The 23,347-nt window shown below is 40.3% G+C and overlaps 1 protein-coding gene across 1 annotated transcript in view; it reads left to right on the forward strand.

Annotated features, from left to right (window-relative positions):
• Positions 1-23,347, forward strand: part of LOC116393021 (collectin-12-like) — a 39,614-nt gene that overhangs the window by 12,886 nt on the left and 3,381 nt on the right. The window contains exons 3-23 of the mRNA XM_031864899.1: positions 7,755-7,877; positions 10,363-10,449; positions 10,618-11,661; positions 12,085-12,690; positions 12,809-12,951; positions 13,094-13,203; positions 13,392-13,534; positions 14,212-14,270; positions 16,733-16,823; positions 18,747-18,831; positions 19,113-19,188; positions 19,427-19,522; positions 19,650-19,796; positions 20,126-20,216; positions 20,363-20,558; positions 20,804-20,898; positions 22,028-22,116; positions 22,243-22,330; positions 22,490-22,544; positions 22,674-22,827; positions 22,975-23,084. Of these exons, the coding sequence (XP_031720759.1) occupies positions 7,755-7,877; positions 10,363-10,449; positions 10,618-11,661; positions 12,085-12,690; positions 12,809-12,951; positions 13,094-13,203; positions 13,392-13,534; positions 14,212-14,270; positions 16,733-16,823; positions 18,747-18,831; positions 19,113-19,188; positions 19,427-19,522; positions 19,650-19,796; positions 20,126-20,216; positions 20,363-20,558; positions 20,804-20,898; positions 22,028-22,116; positions 22,243-22,330; positions 22,490-22,544; positions 22,674-22,827; positions 22,975-23,084 (3,688 nt within the window). The remainder of the gene's footprint in view (positions 1-7,754; positions 7,878-10,362; positions 10,450-10,617; positions 11,662-12,084; positions 12,691-12,808; positions 12,952-13,093; positions 13,204-13,391; positions 13,535-14,211; positions 14,271-16,732; positions 16,824-18,746; positions 18,832-19,112; positions 19,189-19,426; positions 19,523-19,649; positions 19,797-20,125; positions 20,217-20,362; positions 20,559-20,803; positions 20,899-22,027; positions 22,117-22,242; positions 22,331-22,489; positions 22,545-22,673; positions 22,828-22,974; positions 23,085-23,347) is intronic.

Genomic DNA, 23,347 nt, shown 5'->3' on the forward strand with positions numbered 1-23,347 from the left:
CTCTCTCTCTCTCTCTCTCTCTCTCTCTCTCTCTCTCTCTCTCTCTGAGGTTCACATGGTCCGGTTTTACTTGAAATTACCTCATTTCGACATGCCAACACTGGAACATGAGCAGGAGGAGCCAGGGGGTCTCTAGCTCTCCTCGCAGGCCAATAAATTTAGTTTATGGTTTCCATGTTTTTCTAAATTCATGGATGTGAATGATGGTAATTTAAATGTCTGTTTTAAAGGAGCACATTTTGTTACTGTAAATTTTATTCATTTTAGTTGGAAATGTAATGCTCCAGATGAGAGTGAAAGCTTTGTAATGTTGAATGCTGAAGATACTATCAAATTACCATATCATGCTTTTTTTTGTGTACATTTTTCAAACCTTCGGAAACTTGATGATTTTAAAACAGTGTTGGTTTGTATTCACGTGTGTAACAACTGATTATCAGGCTGAACTGACTAACCTAGACCATGTTTAGTAGAACCACGGCATATCTATGTCCAGTGGTCTCTTCTCAGCACAATACTGATTAAATGGTTCTCCAGGTCATTGGTTCAGGCTCAATTTTACAGCACAGGCATATAAAATAAAAAGCAATCATCTAGTAAAACCATCATGATGCATAATCCTTATTTAGAATGACAAGTGATGAGAGAAGTTTAATTTTGGCGTTGAAATATAGCTTACAATAAATGAATAAGTCCTTAGTGTGTTTGCACAAGTAAACCTTCTTGCATGGGCCTGCTTTAGATGATGTTTTAGAAGTAGATGCAGGTGCTATTTGAGTTTCATTTTACAGAGTGTTAATTCTTAATTACATTTTTTTAAATCCTGCCTGTCAACACCATCTCTGCTTGCCAGCTCACGGTGGACTGACATCACATCCCTGAAACTTTATAAAAGAAGGGACTCCAACTATTTATCTCCAAATCTCACCATCCACAGTGAGACCAGAGGCACACAGTGAACCTAGATTTTAGTCTTTGATGGAAACTGCTGACTGGGACACAAAGAGCTTTTTGATATCCAATCCTGCCTTACAAAGTATCCCTAATACAGTGGCCCATGCAGGTTTGTTTATGGGGCACACTTGCATGCTTAAAAGTCTGTCTCTTGAGATTACGATGTAGGACCGATTTGTCAAAGTCTGTCTTCTTCTAACCAAGCACAGATGGGAGGACAAAACCTGATCTAATCAGCTCCATGTCCACTGCTTCATTAGATCTGAATCCCTGTTTTACAGGCCATCTAACTGTTTTCTCTACCAATTAGGCTGTTTGTGCCTTTTAGCACTTTAAAAAAACAGCAGCCAGCTCAGCGAACAAGAAATGCACCATAAAGTTTTCCCTCAACAGTGAACTGTGTTCCACTGAATGATGCCATTTTTCTCCTTTTGCACGCTTCTGTCAACGGATATACCACCACTCATTATTTCCAAATGTTTCACTGTTGTTGTTGCACAACTTCCATGAAACTTCCAACTGTCTATAAGCATGCCAGGGTACTTGTGGGGATTGCAATTTTATAAACTTTGCAGGGAAAATGTAATCTTTGAAAGTTTATATAGGGCATAAAGAGCAGGTGGCGATAGGCAAGATTGCAGTGGCTCTTGAGCAGTATATAAACTTGTTAAAGAGATTTTGCGTCAAAAGATTTTTCATCAAGTAAAAAATGTCAAATCTTTTTAAGGTATACAAATTATACAAAATATGTACAAAATATACAAATTAAGGGACAGTATGAAAAGGATTGGGGTGGGAACGGTGGTTGAATCTTATTCATTAATTTATAAAAGAGTAAGACCATCCCTTAGCATTTATTTTACACCTCATACCAGCCTCTCTATTTTTGAATAAAGAGCTGCCAAGTTAATGGTTATTACAGCTGCAGAATGAGTGAAACACCCTGGATTCTACTTCATGGAAATACTGTATATGAATTGTATCAGATAATGTTACAGACTGATATGTATGAGATCAGATATATGACTTTTCCTCAAATCAACACGATGCCTGAGTCACATAGCTGGCCGTGTTGAGAGACATTTCTTCCAGACCTCTTTCCAAAAGCACATCATTAAATATAAAAATGAAAGCAACATTTGATTATCAAAAAAAGAATGAATCTGGGATGAGAAAAAGTTCAAAGATCCTCCCCTGCTCTCCCAAAAAGTTCAGTTCCATGGATCATTTATATTCATTATGCAACCCAGGGATACACAGCAAAATGCAAATGTAGCCCATTTACAACAATAAAAAAGGCACAAAACAAAGAACAGTTCTGCATTACTTTAGTGCATTTCTTTCTATATTTGCATCAGGAGGAATACAACAAACCATGTTTGAGCACCAAGCATCATCGATGTAAACAAGAGTCCACCTCCTCTCATCCCACCGGAGTACTGCGTTCTGTGCCTTCGGCAAATTACCCCGCCCTAATAATTTGTGTACAGTCTCTAAGTATGTTTTTTAGTATACGTAGTATAATACTTGAGGGATAATAGCATGCTGAAGAGGATGTTTTCCAGAGACGCTGACCCATATTGGGCTGCATATCCCAGTATGGTGTTTATGTTAAAGTCTATGACCAAGGCCTTCAAAGGACACTGTTCAGCCTTGTCAGCTTTAGGCAATAAGTGTTTTGTGTGCATGTGTGAGTATGTGAAATGAGGGCATATCATCCTGTTCAGACATTCGGTCATGTTATTTTTCTTTAACAAGCCAACATACAGATCTCTGGCGGCTGTAAACCACTGATCTCCTTACTCATCGTGAGTACCACGGTGAAGGTTTCTTATAAAAACACCCGAAATAGCCCACAGAAGACAAAGTTTTTAAAAAAACGCACCCTTTATTCTTATGATGCTAGGCATGAGGGGATTATGTATCAACTGTTTGCATGTGTCCTTTGATTTGGCTCTACTGTAACAAGGTCCAGATGTTGTAGAGGACCAGGGCCCGATTTAAAGTGTCATAAACCTGTTAGCAGCGAGTGAAAAGAAACACGGCCCAGGCAAGCTCAGCAATTCAGGGACCCTAATGTCTTAGTAATTTGTCTTAGTGGTAACTTCCCCTGTTTGAGAGTGTTTACTTGTTAACATTCCAGTTGGCGGCTGTTATTACTGGGGTAGCTATAAAGGCCAGAGGGGGACACCACGACCACGACCACAGTGCACATTGTTAGCTCAATTAAAGGTTCAACATTGTCTCAAGAAAGAAGCCGGAAGTACAAGTTCTTCAAGCCCAAGCTGCACTGGGGAAGACTAATAAGTATAATTACATAAATCTTATCTGTCTAAATTGCATTGTATTGCAAAGGAGAAGGCCATTAATCCATTAAGTCATTTTATTTACCTAAATTCAAGTGTAGAACATGGACACATCTGTCCATACCTTCAACTATACATGAGATATTTTTGAATGGGAATCTTATGCCTAGCCAAGACAGCAGTATTATATTTCTGAATTACGAATTTATTGAAAGTCTTCATTCAAGTGGGTTGGAGTAATGAGGCAAATTAACTCAGGAATGAAAAAAACAAAACATTATTATTATTGTGTGTCTGAAAATTGCATTTCATCTTCAGTGATCCACTGTGATTTGTGGAATATATATTTTTATGTCTGCTTTGGTTTGTTGAGGCAAGTTTTTTAAATCAAATTGTTTCAGTGAGGCTGATTACGGAAATTACAAACTGTAACTTGAGCCACAATTAGATGTAAGTGTACTTTTGACAGTTTGTACATTTGGAGAAAAATACCACATAGTAGTAAGTAACTACTTAAAACAAAAATATGTGTATTCCCTTTCGCAATGTGAGTCGAAAGTTCAGCATTTGGCAGCATTGTAATCCGTCAGACTTGATCCAGGTGGAGTGGAGAGGCATGGCCTGTCTGTATGACCACATCCGGCTGTGGTAGCCACCCAGTTACTGTATATAACATAGTATTAACACTCTGCACAAAGAGTCTTCACACAAAAAGGCTCTAGTCTGTACAGGCTTTCTTTGTGTTGCCATGGAAGTTTCCAGCCAGGAGTGAGACTAGGCTTGCAGGCAAGTCTCATGGCAGGTACATGGAATAAGGGAATAAGTGTTGGGAATTTTTTTTTTCTTTGACTGACTCAGAGTCCAAATGAAATACAGCTGTTTTACAGACACCGCTCTGGACTGCCCCCATCTTTACTCGCTCTGCCTCTTTTCTCGTTGTCGCTGTTTCTCTGCTTTTATTCTTCAGTTTCTCAGCTGTGAGATAATTAACATCGACAAAGCTGAACCACAACTGACCATAACTTCTGCTTAGTATGAGTTATTTGTGCAACTCTCACGCTGGTCACATTCCAGGAGATGCTCCAGGGATATCTATGTTGGTGCTGTTGCTTCAAAACAGTGTCTTTGTTGTATTTTATCATGACTACTGAGTACTGTATACTTCAACACAATGGTCATTTGAGTTAAATACGTATATCAGCAGGATAACATGCTCACATGCACATTTTCATATGTTTAGGTATTATGTTTACCATGTTCACATCTTAGTTTAGCCTGTTAGCATGCAAATATTTGCTATCACTAAATATGAAGTACAGCTGATGGTGTCATTAGTTTGCAGGTAGTAGGTCATAAAGCAAAGTATTTGATAAATTAATCTTGACCTGATGATGGCGCTGTTGTACATGAATGTCGGTACCAAAAGTCATGATATCTCATGGATATTTATTTTGTCTTGGTCCATAAACTCAGCCCATAAATGATTATGTAGATACTAAAAAACAGGCCAAAGCTGGAGCTACATGGTTCTCACTTGACAGCTATGATATGTTAGGTACAGTATTCTCCATGTTACCTCTGCTCTTTCTACACTTTTGTTGCATTTATGCACGTCTTGGGAATAATCTAGCTGGATTCCAGTTTGCTGATTGGGACGTCCTGGCTTCCGTCCAGCTCCTTAACTCTCAACAGGCTAAGTTCCCCCCCCCCCCTCGTTCTGCACTGGGTCGTTTAGCTAAACGATGTGTTTTCAGTCAGCTCATGACATGTACTGTATGTGTCAGCATGTTTATGTACTCTGGTAGTTTATGCGTAGACAGCACGAAGTCTCAATAGCCCTTTGGATATGAAACATGGCACGCTAGTGAGGTACATCATGGGGGTTTGTAACACAAAGCTGAGTAGGCAGCACACGCAAAGAAGATTTTCTTCCATCTAAATGTTCATGACCCTTGGAATTTGCTTTGAAAAGATTGTATATGATGATTTTGATTGTCCAAGACTTGTATGTAGCGTGCTAGGTTATCATCATCAGGATAGACAGTAGGAGTTCAGTCTCAGAAATGTTTACTATAATTTACCATAATTATTACATTATCATACCTTTATCATCTTCTGTGGATGTAATTATGACAAAGGAAGCCATCAAATAACTACTTGGCCCACATCTAGTATGAATAAAGAACCCCAGTAGTTTTGTTTTCTTTCTGGATTCCGTTTAACAGAATAGTGCAGCTACTTACTTACATCATTACTGCATTGCTTATGCAAAATCCCTATTAGGGGAACAGAAAACACTCCAGTAGGGAAATGTTGCAACCCTGAATGGAGCCACTGGCTGCTCTGCCCAGAATGAGTTACCATGTTAGTTCAGTGGAAGCATCATTGCTGTGAGAAACCTGTCCCTGCCACGTTCTACAGCCCAGTATGTGATGTTGTTTTCTCAAGAAACTTTAAAGTTGAAGTCCTGACAGTTAAGGCTCTTTCATCTTTGGTTATGATTTTACCATCGTACACAAACGTTTCCCATGATGACCAAATAGCTTGAACCTCCATATGTTCCAAGTCAGAATCTAAAGGTGACGGAGCATTTTCCATTGCTGCCGCCTCACCACGGATTCAGAATTTTACTCCTAAAAAATGTCAGATTCACAATAGAACGTTTTCTAAATTGATGCAGCAGAACCAGAGATTTGGTCTTTTTTTCTTGAAAAACATCAACATGAGTGCAGTCATCAGCATAATTTGAGACGACTCGACTGATGACAGAAATGTCACGGTGATGCTTTTTACGATTCATGCTCTGTGTTTTACGACACAACCTGACATGTAATAATAAAGGTATGTGAGGGCATTGTACCGAGAAGAATCTGTTGTTTTATGTTAATAGTGGGGGGTTTGTAGAAAAGTTAATTATTGAAGTATGAAGGGCAATAAGTCTGGGTGAAAGAGTTTGACTGTGAGAAACTATTTGAAATTCAGTGAACCTGAAAGCAGGAGATACACACATATGATACTGCCGCCATGTTCAAACTCTAATGAACACAGAAATGCCACCCCCCGCTTAGCTCTTGACCCAGAACCTGCGAAAGGTCGGCTGCTTGCTGCTTGTTTACATGGTGTGATGTTGTCCTTTAAGCAGCATGTGGTCAGGACCAGTGGGGGGGGTGTGGGGGGGGTTCTCTGATGGAGCTCGCCACACTGGCTCCCATCATGAGGCGCTCGGCATACATAAGGACAACAGCGGCCTGCATATCTGTGTCTGGGTCCAAAGCTGGGCCCCTTTGAGGTGGTCAGATGTGATGTTTGCACAGATGTGTGGGTCCAGTACCCCTCTGGTGGTCCGGGCCCACTGCTGGGAAGGATGGAGCCTGTTGTGGCTACACATTCGGTCCCATCACGGGTGACATGACTTAAAGGGACAGAGACAGGCCTCTGATACTCTGAAGTCATGTGAAGATGTCAACAATTGACTTACCCAAACTGCCAAGGGCCATGTTTTGTAAATTAAATAAATGCAAAATGGTGCACAAGCAGTCAAGTGATCAGACAGGTTGTAATCAAACCGCCAGATTAGCTGAAAAAAACATCCGCTGCTCCTAAGATAGTGTTATTTCGGTAAGGATGGCCTTGGAGTGAGGTGAACAGCGTTACCATGGTTTTGCACTCGGCGGCTCACGTTACGCACATTTGGAAAAGGGAGGGGTCAGCAGAGGAGTATTCAGTTGGTTGCAATCTGCACCCACACCGCAGGATACCACCAAATCCTACTCACTGTCACTTTTAGACAAGTTCGTCCTTACAACATTAAAAGTGTACGATAAACCGTTTTGTTTTTGCTCAGTCCACCTTCCCGTCTGATAAAGTGTTACATGTTTCCAGAAATTCTCTCTTCCTCTATAATCTGATTTAAGTTTTGTTCCATCTGCACAAAGATCTTTGTTGCCCGTTGTGAAGCACCAGCTGCCCTCTCACTCTGCTCGCCAGAGTCTACATGGTCAGTTCTAATGAAATCAAGTAAACATCCTGCCTATAGTATGATGTTTAGCATTGTATCACATGGTGTTGGTTGTTTTCAGGACAAAGGGTTAAGACTAGTGAACATCTGTGACATGAATGCCCAAAGATTTCACTGCACTGTGATTTTAGGTTGGATGGCAACGAGGAATGACACAGAAAGTGTAATGGTACTGTTTTGTCTCGGTTTCTGGGTCGTATGGCGAACACATGTGCAGCGTTTTTTAGAGTTTCATATTGAGTATTTCATTCACGAGGGCAAATGTTTTCAATTGAGACTTGGCTGAAGAAAGGCACAACGTGTCCCACTTTAGACATGCAGAAATAAACTTAGTTGTGAAATGAGAAACAATATCCCATTTTTTAATGAAAACCTTATTTTTATTAACTCACTTGCACAACATTTGAGTTACTACTGCTCAGACCTACTGAATACTATACACCGGTTTGTGACTCAAATTCTGTTGTATGTTGCAGGAATTCAGGAGGGAACGGAGTGCACGAAGTGCAAAAATGACTGGGCGCTGAGGGCGGCGATTGCACTGCTCTATGTGCTCTGTGCCCTGCTCACCATAGCAGTGGCCGTCCTCGGATACAAAGGTAGGTCTAAACTAAACGGAACTGTGTTTTTCATGTTTCTGCTACAACACTTGACCTAATAACAATTCAATAATTTTACATTCAACACAGACAAATAAGACAACAATAAGAGTGTGTTTCAGAGTCGCAGTCGATTCATCTTCACAATTCCATTTCTTTAAAATCTGGTCTTGTCCAAAAGTTCTTTAAAAGTAAAAAAAATCTTAAATTGTGCACACTTAAGACATCAATGAGGGATAAGATATCTTATTTTATATTAATCTTCTGTTGTTTTAGCCTAATGTTGGACAGATTGCCCTGAATGTTTGTACATACATTCAGGGTCCCCAGAGGATGCATCTTACTGACTTTGGTGATCTCCTGACTTTTCATCTAGCACCATAATCAGGTCACGATCCTTAACTAGACCAATACTTTGGTTGAAGACTAAAAACCTACATTGGAGAGTGGCAAATGTTAGCATGCTGTCATGCTAAACTAAGATTGTAACCATGGAAACATGGCCTGTGAAACATCAACCAGTCAACATTGTCATTGTTTGCATGTTTAGCGTGCTGATGCTGTCATTTAACTCAAAGCATTACTTGTATAGATAGATGTTTGTTGACAATTTCTCAATGAACATATACAGTAAATGAAGGATGTGCCCGGTGTGCATTCTTTCTCTATCTTTGTCCTTCTCTCTGAGGTGTGATGAAAGTCAAAGGGTCATATCTCTGCAACAGAATGTAAAACTAAATCCAAACAAGTCAGAGAGTCCAGCCTAAGATTTACCGCTTGAAGGGACAGAACACATGGTTTACTTTCACCTGAATTGATATCTGTTGGAGAGCTCCAGATTGGAAACATGGTTGTTTTGCAACATTGTCCTGACTGCAACCCATTTTTGCCATGTCTCCCTGTTTGAAGCAGGGCATTGATGTTGAATAGAAACAGAAAGCAATTCCACCATCAATATGGAATGCACTTTGTGTATTATTCAGTCTCCCACATTTGTGGCCCCAATCTATCATAGAAAACCTCAAAATATCCCTGAGTTCTACCTGTTCCACAGGCGCCCTGACCTGGACAGACAACACGAGGCATTCATCCAGTGAGGAATGCTTTTCATCAAAATATGGTGGACAAATTAGGATCTAAATCTAAATCGTGCCCTGTGAGTGCTGTCAGGATTGTTTGGGGTTTCCAGCGTTGGGTCTGTGTTTGCGTGAAGCCCATGTGATTTTGGTGGTTTGGCTCTAATGTCTACCAGATGACCATGCAGCGACTGCCCTGGCTTAACAACCCAGAGGAGATTTTATGGCTTGGTTGCAATTTGTTGCCTCATGAACCACAGGTTGACTCACAAAGGGCTACAAGTGTCCAAAATCATTTGCAAGAAAACCAGTGAAGGCTGTTTTCTGTGTGTTGTGTTGTTTCCATTCTGCATTCTTTAAACAGCACATGCAGTAGTTTACCAGCAAACATAAATAGAGCTTTCTGCACTGATCAACATCTTCGCTGCTGCGTCACTGAGTTTGTGCTCCTGCAGCATTGATCAGCATTAATCTGCTGGGCCTCATGTTGGGTAACTGCTGAAGTATGGCTCATAACTTCACAATAGGTAGCCAATAAACCTTACTCAAATTAGCAACCTTATTATAACTCGACAATGCTTTTCCAATACAGGACTGTGGGGTAGACATACATCACTTTTTTAGGGGCAGGTTGTAAGTAGTGAAAGTATGGGCAACAAATACAGTATTTGTCACTGCTGAAAAAGATAAAGAAATGAGCATTTTAGAGGAAGAGACCAACATCTCTTTAAAACTGGCTCCATTTGTTTTTGTTGTTTTTTGTCCCAAGTGCATGTTATTGTTTCGTGTATTTGTCACTTCTGGAATGATAACAGTGAAAGCCAGGGATGTTTTCCAGTGCAGTTTTTGGGCGCCCACATACCGAGAGAAAAACAAACGGTGGAAGAGAGGAGATGGACTCTTGTTGCAGATGTGAGGTGGACAGAGAAAGTGGAACCAGAGTCAGAGTGTACTAGTGTAGTATTGATCATGTGTTTGACATTGATTTGTGAATGTACTCTGAAAATCTTTCTTTGGATTGATCAACAGATTGCCCGGTTACAAAAAAAATTTAGGAAACTCCACACGGTTCAACATCCTGCTTTCAAAATTGCTGTTTGAGTTTCCAGTTATTTACTGGAGAGAAATGAATACAGCAGCACCCTCTGCTGTTCACAATCAGTTTAGCTGTGGAAATTCTGCTTTTTCATGTTAGGTGTGATATTTATGTATAAGTGGAAGAAGAAGTATTCAAATTGCCAAAGTAAAGGTAGCAATACCATATAGAATCATTCTTTTAGAAGTAAAAGTACTTATTAAACAGCAGTGTCAATTAATATGTATTGGATTGTCACTATCTAACTATTTATCTGTCTGTCTGTCTGTCTGTCTGTATATCTATTTATACCTTCTCGTTCCTCTTTTGTCAGTGGTCCAGAGAATGGACAATGTCACAGAGGGCATGCAGAATTATGGAGGCAAGATCAATGCTGTGGAGACAGACTTAAAGAAACTAGGTAAGTCTCATAAACATAAGATTGGATATCAAATATGTATTTTTTTTTTTAACCAACGATAGCTGGGAACAACATTTTAAATGCAAGGAGGTGCTTTTTGACTTTGACATTTTACCATATTTTAGTTTTCTTTACAGTAACATATTTTTGTGTGTGTCACCTTTTCAGATGATCAGACAGGAGAGAAGTCAGGAAATGCCACAAGTAACATCAAGACCTTCAAGTCAGATCTGGAGGCCTTACAGAACCAACTGAACGATATCGCCCTCAGGGCAACCAGGAACAGGGATTTGCTGGACGGGCTTCAGATCACAGGAGATGACATGCAGAACGGCCACGTCTCCCTGCAGAGTTTTATGCAAGGCAGCGAGGCCTCATTGCGTGGGGTCAACCAGACCTTGACCTCCTACAGTGGCATGATTGACGACCTCCAGACAGACACTGCACGGCTCCAGTCAGAGATACAGGGCCAGGTCAACATGCAGAGCCAGACCCAGGTTAGTATCAGTGCACTAAACATCACCCAATCCCAGCAGCGGAATCTGCTTGGCACGCTGCAGAAGACGGTGGAAGGCGCAGGCCAGGCGGTGCAGACACTGAAAAATGACTATCAGGGTCTGCAGCAGACGGCCAGACAGACCCGGGCTGACACAGAGTGGCTTAAGGAAAAGGTCCAGAACCTCCAGGTTTTGGCAGCCAATAACTCAGCTCTGGCGCGTTCCAATGGAGAAGCTCTGGATGACTTGGGGGCTCAGCTCAGCACGCTAGCCAGCCAGATCCAGAACACCTCCGCTCTCAATGAGGAGCATGGCCAGAGCGTGCATGAGCTGATGGACCACCAGAGAGACCACGATAACGCCACCTCATCTAAGTTTGATAAGATGGAATCACGACTAGACAGACATGAGAATGACATGGACCGTGTGACTGGAAACATGAGCTTCGCCACGCAGCTCCTAGGTGCGATCAGCTCCGACCTGAATGGCCTGAGGTCGTGCGCCGAGACGGTGATGCGACATTCAGACCTGATACTGGGGATGAATGTCAGTGTGACGGAGGTCATGGCAGATAGCAAAGACCAGCGCGCAGAGCAAGATGAGCTGGCAGCCAGGGTGGACAAAGAGGTCAGCGACCTCTCTGTGGTGATGGAGGAGATGAAGCTGGTGGACAGCAAGCACTCACAGCTCATCACCAACTTCACCATCCTGCAGGGTAAGAACATGAGACGCACGTGGTGCGTATCCTGGAAATAGTGAAAAATGTTTCAAATGATAAGATGATTTATTTTTATTTATTATTTCTTCTCCAAATGTACTAAAATAACAAATACATTTACAAATATCTAGTCCTTCAATTAATAATTCCTTTAATAAAAATGTTTTACAGCTGTTTTTAAAAACTATTCAATTCAGAGTATCTCCCCTCATTTGGTAAACTCCTCCAAATGTTGGCTCTAAGCAATGAAAGGATTTAGATCTTAAAGAACCACAATAAGTTCTGGATAACACCTATGTCTGGTCGCTAGTACAATAATACTATCAGCAAAATAATGTAAACTAAAGTAAAAATACCAAAGTAGATCATTTTGAAACCTAGGACATTCGGACAAACTCATCTGCTGTTACTATCTTTCAGGTCCACCAGGTCCAAGGGGCCTCAGGGGGGATAAGGGTCCACAGGGAACAATGGGCCAGCCAGGACAAAAGGGCGATAAGGGAGACAAAGGGATGCCAGGGTTGGTGGGATCTAAAGGAGAGAAAGGTGCTGCTGGACCACCAGGTGCGACAGGTCCAAAGGGTCCAATCGGGGCTCGGGGTCTTCCAGGGGCTAAAGGATCGAGAGGGTCTGGAGGTCGACCTGGAAACTCTGGTGAAAAAGGTGACCCTGGGGCTCCGGGGATTCCTGGTAGGGATGGACAGCCAGGGTTGCTTGGACTAATGGGGCCTCCAGGGCCCAGAGGAGCAGCAGGATCTGCAGGGCACGATGGGCCTCGTGGGCCTGTTGGACCCATTGGCCCTCCTGGTCCTCCAGGGCTACCAGGGATACCTGCGCCTGCACCTCCATTTTTAAAGCCGCCTCAACCCACGAGGCCCGCTATGCTCCCTGAAACCCCCAAACCACCTCAAGCCACCAAACCGCCCCAACCCCCCAAACCACCTCAACCCTCCAAACCAACAGAGGAACCACAAGGCTCCGTGTTCTGGCAGATCCAAACCCCTGTCACCACTGCTCCAGCACCTGGTGAGTTAAATGTTTAAATTAAGGTGGCCCATTCTAAGTACATTTTTACAAATTCTAATAACATTTGACGTATGATTTTACGTTTAATTTGTAATATTCTGTAAATAATTACTTCCAGGTTGCCCAGCTGATTTCAGAAGGTTTGGAGACAGCTGCTATTACTTCTCCTCTGGTCCTCAGAGGCTCAACTTTGACGAGTCCAACCAGTTTTGTACTAACATGTCATCTCTAATGCTGATTATCAACACCGATGAGGAACAGGTAAGCGAGATATGAGCCCGATAGTTACTTTAAAATATTCAATGACTTTAAAGAAGGAAACAAACCTAATTTTAAAATCGCAGACTTGTTTTTTTTCTGAACTGACTTTCATCTCAAACAACTTTTGCTCCTCTCTCCATAGCAATTTGTGAGAGATGCAATTGCAGGAAAAGGCTATTTCTGGCTGGGTCTTACTGACAGGGAGGAGGAAAATGTCTGGAAATGGGTGGATGGAACTTTACCAGTTTTCAAGTGAGTAACCTGCAAAATTGGTTTAACAAATAATTATGAATCTGCAATTAAGCAGATGGAATTACTATGTTTGAGTGATTTCTGACTTGATTCCTGGTTTCATTCTGTTCCAAAACAACAGGCCAACTAACAAACACCTTGTATGATGCTTCAGCTTTAATAAATATTGTTCATGTTGTTGCTCTTAGGAAGTGGAAGCCTGGCCAGCCGGATAACTGGACCCATGGCCACGAAGATGGCGAGGACTGTGCTGGCCTTGTCCATAATGCCAACTGGAATGATTTCTACTGCACAGACAGCATCGGTTTCATCTGTGAACGTGCCTCTGACTGTCAGTACCTTCTGTATATGAGACCTTTTTAAATTATTCTTGTTCTGTGTATTTGTGCGTGAATATGTTTTAAAGTATATCGGTGGCAATATTCTAAATTTTTCCTACTGCTGACAAATCCCATGTAAAGATAACACTCAACAAAGTTTGACTCTCAGTACTCTGAATATAATAATTGGAATATCCTGAAACCAGATGAGCGCTGTAGTTCTTAGAAAATGTTACTGAAACTGTGGTACTCCAAAGTACCTCCAGGAGTACAAGTACCCCCCATTTGAGAAACACTGCATGAATAGTGAGTGCAGGTATTTCTGATCACCAGGATGGTGTAAATGGGATTTACACCATCTTTTAAATAAACCTCAGAGCCCAGTGACAAAACAATCTAGCTAAAGGTCTGGAGCTTTTGACCACATTGCATGGTCCTCATCAGTAGAGTTTACTCAGTTGCCCTGGAAATGTAAAAGATGAAACTTTCCATGATTCGGAGCCTCTTAGGCCTGACGTTTGTCTGCATCAATCTATGGTGCAACATTTTCATCTGTGTGTACTTCATCATTATAATGAGTTTGCAGATTACCATATTTAGTTTTAATATATCAGCCTGTAAGCACATCATAAAGATGTTAAAATGTACCATATGTGTTCTCTTCACAGTGGACGTTCCCGTTTTATAGCATCCATCGAAGGCAGTGTGAGCTGTCTCTGGGAGAACGGTGAAGAGGCTGAAGTTGAGGTTGAAGATGCGAGGATAATGAAGGACATGAGGAGGAGCTCTAGATGACTAGAGGACTCTGTCAAGCATCACTAAGACTTGGACTGGTCTTTGTCTTAAAGGCACTTTACAAGTATGCTGCAAAAGACATGCACAGACCCAGCCCATTGTATTGATTTGGTATTTGTACTGAAGGATACATTTATTTAGGCTCTACTAAATCAACCGCCGTTGTACAGGTGTATCTGTAAATAATATTTCACAAAAGATGCATTGTTGGTTGGGATTGAATTTCATATTGTTGTATTTCTTGGCTGCCTTCTCATTCTTTACTCTTTCAAAAAATCCATATCAGAGGATGATGTTGTTCATAAAGTGGAACTATTTTTATACTGTCAAATACTTCACAACTGTGATTAGAAATAAGATCCGTGGAAAATGATGAGGAATTACTCACTATCAGCAAATGACTGCAAACTCAGATAATGAATAGAAATAAAGAAATTAATTTCACCTTTTTACAAATGTCTTAATTTTCTTTTTGAGAATAGATGCTCAGTGTGAGCAGTGCTGCTGTTTTATGAAGGACAGTATTTCTTAGACTTTAGACTGCCAGTATGAGTTGTATACAGTAAGGCACACATTAACAATATGTACATTTTTTTGTAATGTAGCCGTCATATGCTGATTTAGTCATTATGCCAAATACAATATGTGAAATGTTACATGTTTATAATTTGCATAATCAGTTGTTATTGTTGTATGATCGACCTTTTTCAATTCATATAATGCTGAAGGACTGAGTAGCGTTTTGTAATCTGCTCAAGGCCCATTATGCCTTAATGAAATTACCAAGTTCCTATGGATCACAATAAAATGGTAAAGAAACTGTGTGGACTCAGTGTTTTTTGTCCAATTAAATATGGTAATAAATGCCATTTATTTGTTTAATAAATGTTTATAACAACTGAAGAAGAAAGGCAACTCCTAATTGATACATCACTTATATCAGACTCATGCACATCTGCATCCTTTTATTTATTTGTAGCTTTTTATAATATATGTCTATTTTTAACAAAACCAATATACAACAATCAGACGGAAAGGAATTATGTCAGAACAAGATTAAAAATGGCAGTGCAGCTTCCATATATTTCAAACACCAAGATACTGTATATAGTCATTGTTACTGCCTTAACTTTGGGATGAGATCATTTAGATTAAAACAAATATGTAAATAGTAATTTGTTAATATAATTAACTTTGCAAGATTAAATCTTTAGATTTGTGAAAGTTATGAAATAGCAGTACATAATCATAAAGCTATTAATCAGTGATGGAATACGTACTTTTACTTAATTAGAAAAACTAAATTACAAGCATTAAAATAAACTAATATATAATTGGAATTATGTATAAAGAGCACTTTATTTAAAGGCGGAGTACATTTTAATTAGTCTACTTTATATAGTGGGTAGCTTGTCAATTTCCTGCTGGGATCAAGAGAGTTTTACCTAAAATACATAGAATAATTTAGTTGTTCTTCCGAATTGTACATTCAAGTAAAGTAAAGTAAATGTGCTTAGTTACAAACACACACACACACAGGGGTAGCGAGAAGGAGTGTGTGTTTTACACTTGATCAAAAGCATATGCATATATATATATATTTATATATATACAGTATATGTATATATATATATATATATGTTAAATACTATATGTGTATAAATAAATATATCAGCAAAAATTCCCAACAACATACAGATAGAAATAAATATTAAAGGGATCGGGGTTATGTACAGTATATCCATGTTTAAATGTCTATATACAGTATTTAGGGTATATATATTTTAGAACAAACCCAAAATAAATGTACAGTACAATACATTCTGTGTGACCATTTCAAAGTGGAACTGCTCTGTAATATTTTTCTTTATTTTTCTTTAAATCAGTGACTTGTTAACCCTGTTAATTATTATAATGCTATGGGTATTTAATTAACTAGTACTGACAGATAACACATTATTTTTAAATTAATTCCAGGCGGAATGCACATACTCACACACATGTATTAGTTGTAACGTAACTGTTGAGGAAAAGATTAAACTGACTTGAAGAGTACATTTGGTTCAGAAGATTTCGTGGTCAGCGCAGGGTCAACGCGATGAGCTACCGTCACATGACCACCATTACCTGACGATGACATGTTTGTTTTTTTAGGGCAATTTGCAGCTTATGGTTGATTTCCGCTAATGTGCAGTCAGTTCAGACACGTGAACAGCTGTGTGAGTGTTTTTATGAATTACAGTTGGCGAAAGCAGTCAATTTAACACGCGACTGTCGGCTTCAATTACCCAGAATGCCTCGCTTGTTGCCGTCTGGCGAAGGAGTGACTGTGTAGAATAGAACCAGCCAGCAGCATTTTACATTCATGAAGTTGTCGTTACTATGCGTGTTTATTGTATGAAATAACATAAAAGGGGAACGCGAATAACAGGAGGAAGGCGAAATCTGTTGTCAACACACCAGCAATGCCTCTCTTCGCGACGAACCCATTTGACCAAGATGTTGGTGAGTAATCACAACTGGAGGCTATTTGTAGCAGGCTAGCTGAAGTAGCTTCGATAATACATCTTTGTATGTGTTCATCAGCTGCATGTACTTTAAATAATACCCTCAAGATCTTTGGTACTAATGCTATACTGCTGTCTCGTAGTACATATTATAATCTACATTCACTGACATGCTGTAGTCCACGTTTATTAATGTCTGTTTTGTTTGTTGTGATTCGCTCTGTTAGCCCAATGAGCAGTTAAGGCTAACTAGCTTGCACCCTTATATTATATGTGGAGATTTAGCTGTTAGCTTGCAGCAACTTACATTTTAGTAACGTTCACAGAGTTTATTTGAAGAGTTAATTTTACTTGCAATATGTGTTTGTGTGTTTTAAGTTACATTATTTGTAAACATGATATTTTCTTTGGTCAGGTTAATTGTTAATAGACATGGGACAGAGATGTTGTCTAGCCATCTGCCTCCTCATCATCTCACTGTATCCCATCGTATGTTAGCGACCCAATATGATGACTCTAACATCTCTTCGTCTCTTCAACACGTCATTAGCACGTCACTTTACAGTGTGCAAGGGCTGGAAGAAGTACACACACGCCCAACTAATTATGCAGTGCCATATAAAACAGTCTATGTACTAAACTATGGCCCTCAAAACTAGCAGTGCATGCTAATTTAGTAAAGCTTATGATGGGTGTGTTTGGACTCTGGTGTTATTTCAGCTTGACTGGTTATTTTCAGGCTCTTTGTTCTGTTTGTGTATAATTAATAAGCTGTTAATATCTCTGTGTTGGTGATCGTCTACTTGCAAGCAGGGGTTGAGGATGTAAATAAAATCATCCTATTATGGTATTTGTTATCCAGTATTGCAGTGTATATATAACAATAATAATAACTTGTGAGTAGTCTGGCTGCTGCGTTCAAGTTTCAAGTTTGGAGAGATTGATTCAAGTCCGACAGGAATACAGCTGGTTACAGTAGTCTTAGAGGATGTAATGAAAACATGGATCATGACCGTTACTAGATTCTTAGCAGATAACAAAAGAAGTTTCAGTTTGTTATCAAAGATAACACCCAGATTTCTGCACTGGGTTGTGATGCAACAGGATTATTGTTATTATTCAGCCAATTAAATACCTTAAAAATCAATTGACTTCATCACATTGATGTTAGACTTATATAAATATCCAATGGAATAGCAACAACAGTATAAATGGTATAGCAACTGACTATCTTCACATGGTATATAATATCATCTCGCCCACCCCTGCTTGTGACCACGTTTTCTGTTTGCCAGTGCATTTTTTCAGTGTTTAGCATAAATGTACTTCATGATTAAAAAGCAGCTGGACAAATTGGACGTATGGCTGGATAACTATATGTGTCAAATTTATATGAGGTCTTACTTTCACCACTTTTATTAGGGAATTTCTATGGAAACATGAGGTAACTTGCAAGATAAGTCAAGTACACAATTGTGTGATTTGGCACGAGTAGAAGTCCCAAAAAATGATGATGACTTATGCCAAAGACCGGAGGAGTGCAGTAGAGAAGAGGAACGCTCACCACCACTGAATGGCATACAGTATATTCCTAAAAGCACAAGCTACAATCCCAAATAAACTTGAAATCGATACGGCCGATAGTTTCATCACAAAAACTAAACATGAGCTTCAGATTGGTATTTACTGCAGAGCTGTTGTATTGTTTGGGCCATCTGTTATTTTGTCTGTTTATGCTCATTTGTATGATTAACAAAAAAGGAAAGGATCTCTCTCTCACACACACACACACACACACACACACACACACACACAGCTTGCAACTACAATGTTTGTTTCAAAAAGCTTTATTATTTCTGATCCTAGGAGGATCGTCGCCTCTCCTCTCGTTTATGTTGGTTGTTTTGCTTCTTTCCTGCAGAGAAGGCAACCAGTGAGATGAACACAGCAGAGGACTGGGGCCTCATTCTGGATATTTGTGATAAGATAGGGCAGTCACGCACTGGGTAAGTTAACTGTCTTCTATATAAACCTGACACACACAAACACATTTATCAGACACTGCATTAAGTTTCCTTTAAGGTTTTTCAGTTGTAAAACACACAGGGTTGGAGATAGAGCTCAGGGTCCAGGTGCACATGGAGAAATTGAAGATAAATATTGATACCTTCATGTCTATAAAAAACATATATAGTGATGTATCTAGTCAACATAGCTGGATTGTTTTTTTGGTCCTTACCAAGCAGTTAATCTCCACAACCTTTTAATTTCTACACTTGTGTTGCAGGCCTAAAGAATGTCTCCGCTCTATAATGAGAAGAGTGAACCATAAGGATCCTCACGTGGCCATGCAGGCATTGACTGTAAGCAGATTGTTAACAACCAATGTTTGGTATAAGTGTACAGTAATTGTTTGGTTCTTGGGGGCATCATGTAGTCTTCTGCTGATCTATAATTAACGTTTCACTGAGATGTGAGCTGGTGGAGTAACCGCCTTTCCTCTGTGATAAGTTATATCCTAATAAGTGCTACATGTTTGTCAAATGTTGCCTTTGATTGAATAATGAGTCTGGTGAACTGTTTGCACCAATGTCCTCACAGCTCCTTGGTGCTTGTGTCTCAAACTGTGGGAAGATATTCCACTTAGAGGTGTGCTCCAGAGAGTTTGCCAGTGAAGTCAGTAACGTCCTAAACAAGGTTTGTGATGTAACTTTTGATTTCAGTGTGTTGTCCACATTAATTATGTTTGATTACTTGAAATTAGATCATGCTGCATCCATGTCCCTTGTTCTTATGATGTGCCTTTTGTTTGATTTCTCCCCAGGGCCACCCCAAGGTGTGTGAGAAGCTGAAAGCCTTGATGGTGGAGTGGGCAGAGGACTTCCGCAACGATCCCCAACTCAGTCTGATCTCAGCAATGATCAAGAATCTACGCGAGCAGGGTGTTACTTTCCCAGCTGTTGGGTCCCAGGTAGGTGTGTCGAGTGGAATTTTAGCATACTCTATGTGAAAGGTACATTTTTGGATTGCTTTATTTATGGTGGACTAGTGGTGAGTCAGATCCAGACCATACAACTGCAACACCCTCATTTCAATTCCGTCTTTGTGTTGCATGTCGTACTCCTCTCTTGCTTCCCATATTTCATTGCCTAATACAGGCAAAATGCCAGAAAAGGATCTAACAAAAAAAGGGATTTATATAATTGGATAATTTTAGGTTGTTTTGCTTAAACATTGAGACCCACACTTATCTTTTTATTCTTCTAGTTGTGCATGTGATTATCGTTTTTCTTTTCACAGGCTGCAGAGCAAGCAAAAGCAAGCCCTGCTTTAGTGGCAAAGGATCCCTCCACCTCGACAAACAAGAAAGAAGAAGACGATTTGGCCAAAGGTGAGGACACTAGCAGATGATCACACAATTAGACTGCACACTGAAATGCTTATTTAGGGTTTCAGCCTAGTTCTGGACACTGGGAAAAAAAGTTCTTCAATGCTCGGACGTCAATGGAGAAATGTGTGCGTCTCTTTTGTGTGCAGCTATCGAGCTGTCTCTGAAGGAGCAACGTCAGCAGCCGCAGACCTCCCTGTCGGGCCTTTACCCGAACACCTCCGGCCTGCTCTCCTCGCACAAGTCCGACGGCAGGAAAGTCCGCGCCATCTACGACTTTGAGGCCGCTGAGGACAACGAGCTCACCTTCAAGTCGGGGGAAATCATCACCATCCTGGACGATAGGTGAATTTTTACACACACGAATTGTAAGTAGGGAAAAAACGGCACGCAAGGATTTGTCACATGACTTGAGCGGATTGAGCTCGAGGTGATATTCTGAGCTGTGTGAAAATATCCTGATGTTTAAAAGAATCTTGAAGCTGCAAACTAAGCCAATAAGATCTTAATGCAGCACTGAGAAGACAACCGTTTAAATCTGTTGTTTGATCATTTCTGTGGGCTTACATTTTTAATTTTTTTTATTTCAGTGACCCCAACTGGTGGAAAGGGGAAACATACCAGGGGGTGGGGTTGTTCCCCTCTAACTTTGTCACAGCTGACCTCACTGCAGAGCCTGAGATGAGTGAGTACATTTCATCTTTAGTTCTTTGATAGGCCATTCAGTCCATTAGCAATATTGCTTTATTGATCCTCGAGTGGGAAATGCTTCATCATTTGCACACAGCTAGTCAAACAATGCAAAGAACAACAAGACAGAACAACAGAAAGTGATCAGCGGCTTATCATATGCCGTGAACTGCAACAATGCCCGTACTTCTAGGAAGGCATAGGAGAAATTCTCTGATAGCATTTTGGACACATTTGCTCTTCTTTAAACAACTCTTTCCATTTTGTATACTGCTTTTAACAAGTCAGTGTCTGCTGTATTTATATAGAATATTTTTTTCTTTTGTAAGACATTCATATGCTACATCTAAGTCTCATAGTGTGCTCTTTTTAACACACCATGCATGTAACATCTCCTTCACTGCTGCCTGAATGGATTCTATATTGTGTGTGTATGTGTCTATTCCTCCACTGTAAACTTAACTTCAGAGGATATATAGTTTATTTATTTATTTATTTATACTGTTGTTAATGTAGTGTCCTGTCAGATGGTTGTTCCACAGGACAATTGAGCTCCTTATTTTAGTTCTAAAACTCATCGCTGTTTTTAAATATTTTGAAAAGAATTCCCGTACTTGGAGGTACACACAAGTGTCAACAGTTTAAATGTAGGTCTGTTGTGTTGTTATTTTGTATTAACATATGAATTTTCAAAACCCCACAGAATGGGGTAGGTCCTCTACATGTTTATTGCTTTGACACATTTTTCATTTTATCGCTCGTTGCTCATTCATCATATTATTTGGCATGATGCTTCTGCAGGTGTGTCATCCCTCAAAACACTCATACTGCACGTGTGCATTCTGCTATCTTTGCTTTCCTTCCTCCATTCATGTAAAAACACCTCCAATACTCAAACATGATGAGGACATCTCATGAGCGTTATTGGATTGTGTGTTCCAACATACAAATATGAACATCAAAACATTTTGTCAATAGCTCGTATCAGATTGTAACTTTTGAACCAGTCTTTTGCGCCAGTATCCGACCGTCAGCACACCCTGACCTCCTAAATCTGTGTAACTGATTTATACTGTTTCGTTGTTTTGCTGCTGCCGCATTCGCTGTTACTTGGAAATCTACAGTGAAGACGGAGAAGAAGACGGTACAGTTCAGTGAGGACATCCAGGTGGAGACCATAGAGCCCGAACAAGAGCCTGTATATATAGACGAAGTAAGTTCCCTCGTGTTCACGATGCTTTTTCTGCCTTGTTGAGATCTCGATGTATCTAACGAGTATGTATCTAGAAGATCACAAGTATCTGGAAAGTGTCATCACATGATTTTTGAAATCCTTCAGGACAAAATGGACCAGCTGCTGCAGATGATCCAGAGTGCAGATCCCACAGACAACCAGTCGGACAGCGTTGAGTTGCTACAGTTGGAAGGTAAACAGAACTCCGGGTTGATGCTGTATGAAGTGACTGTAAGTGAGATAAAAGTTAATGTCAGTATGTAGAAGCTAATCCGATATTTTATCTTGAAAACGTGGATTATTATTGTTGAATACAGATATAATTGATAACTATTTGTTGTATTTACATCAGGTGCCTGCAATCAAATGGGGCCCCTCATTGACCAGAAGTTGGAGGATATAGACAGGTACATTGTGCTGACGTGACAAGTTTTGCCCGCAGAATGTTTTAAGTATTTTAAAGCTACATAATTCAAGCCATCTGCAAATATAAAGTTAAGAAAATCTAAATGTAATCTTCTGGTTTGTATCATCAGGAAGCACTCGGAGCTGTCGGAGCTGAATGTGAAGGTGATGGAAGCTCTGTCTTTGTATGCCAAGATAATGAATGACGATCCAGTTTACGCCATGTACGCCAAGCTACAGAGCCAACAGTACTACATGCAGCAACCTGCCAACGCAGCACAACAGGTACAGTCACTTACACATCGGAAATATTTAAAGGCATAAAAGTCTAAACTGTCTACCATCCCAATGGGGTTTTGAGCGCGAGCAAGACTTTTCGATCGTAGACTTTCCTCCGTCTCTAACACTCACTATTCATGATTGTGAGCTCAGGTCTACCCTGGTCAGCCTGCATCAGGTCCGTATGCCGCGGTGCAGGGTTACACCGTCCCCATGGAGCAGCTTCCAGCTGGAACCCCCATACCTGGTCAGCCAGCTCCCAGGTGAGTTTCACAAACCCCAGTGGCTTCTTCTTCTGGTTCACTACGCACATTGCAAGTTTGTCGCAAATAACAAACTTTGCTGCACGTCATCCCCATTTCACCAGAGTAAAGAGTGCAATAGTGTTAATCGTTTCCATTATTTGCTTTCTCTCTCTTTAATGTACCATTCATCAAGGAAGAAAAAAAGCCTATTTAAAACAGCAACATAATACCTCCCATCTAGAGTGGATTGTTTATTTTTACTGTGAATTCTCAAGTAGTAG

This window comes from Anarrhichthys ocellatus, unplaced genomic scaffold, assembly GCF_004355925.1.
Source record: "Anarrhichthys ocellatus isolate YVR2014 unplaced genomic scaffold, GSC_Weel_1.0 scaffold32, whole genome shotgun sequence".
In the NCBI taxonomy this organism is placed as follows: domain Eukaryota; kingdom Metazoa; phylum Chordata; class Actinopteri; order Perciformes; family Anarhichadidae; genus Anarrhichthys; species Anarrhichthys ocellatus.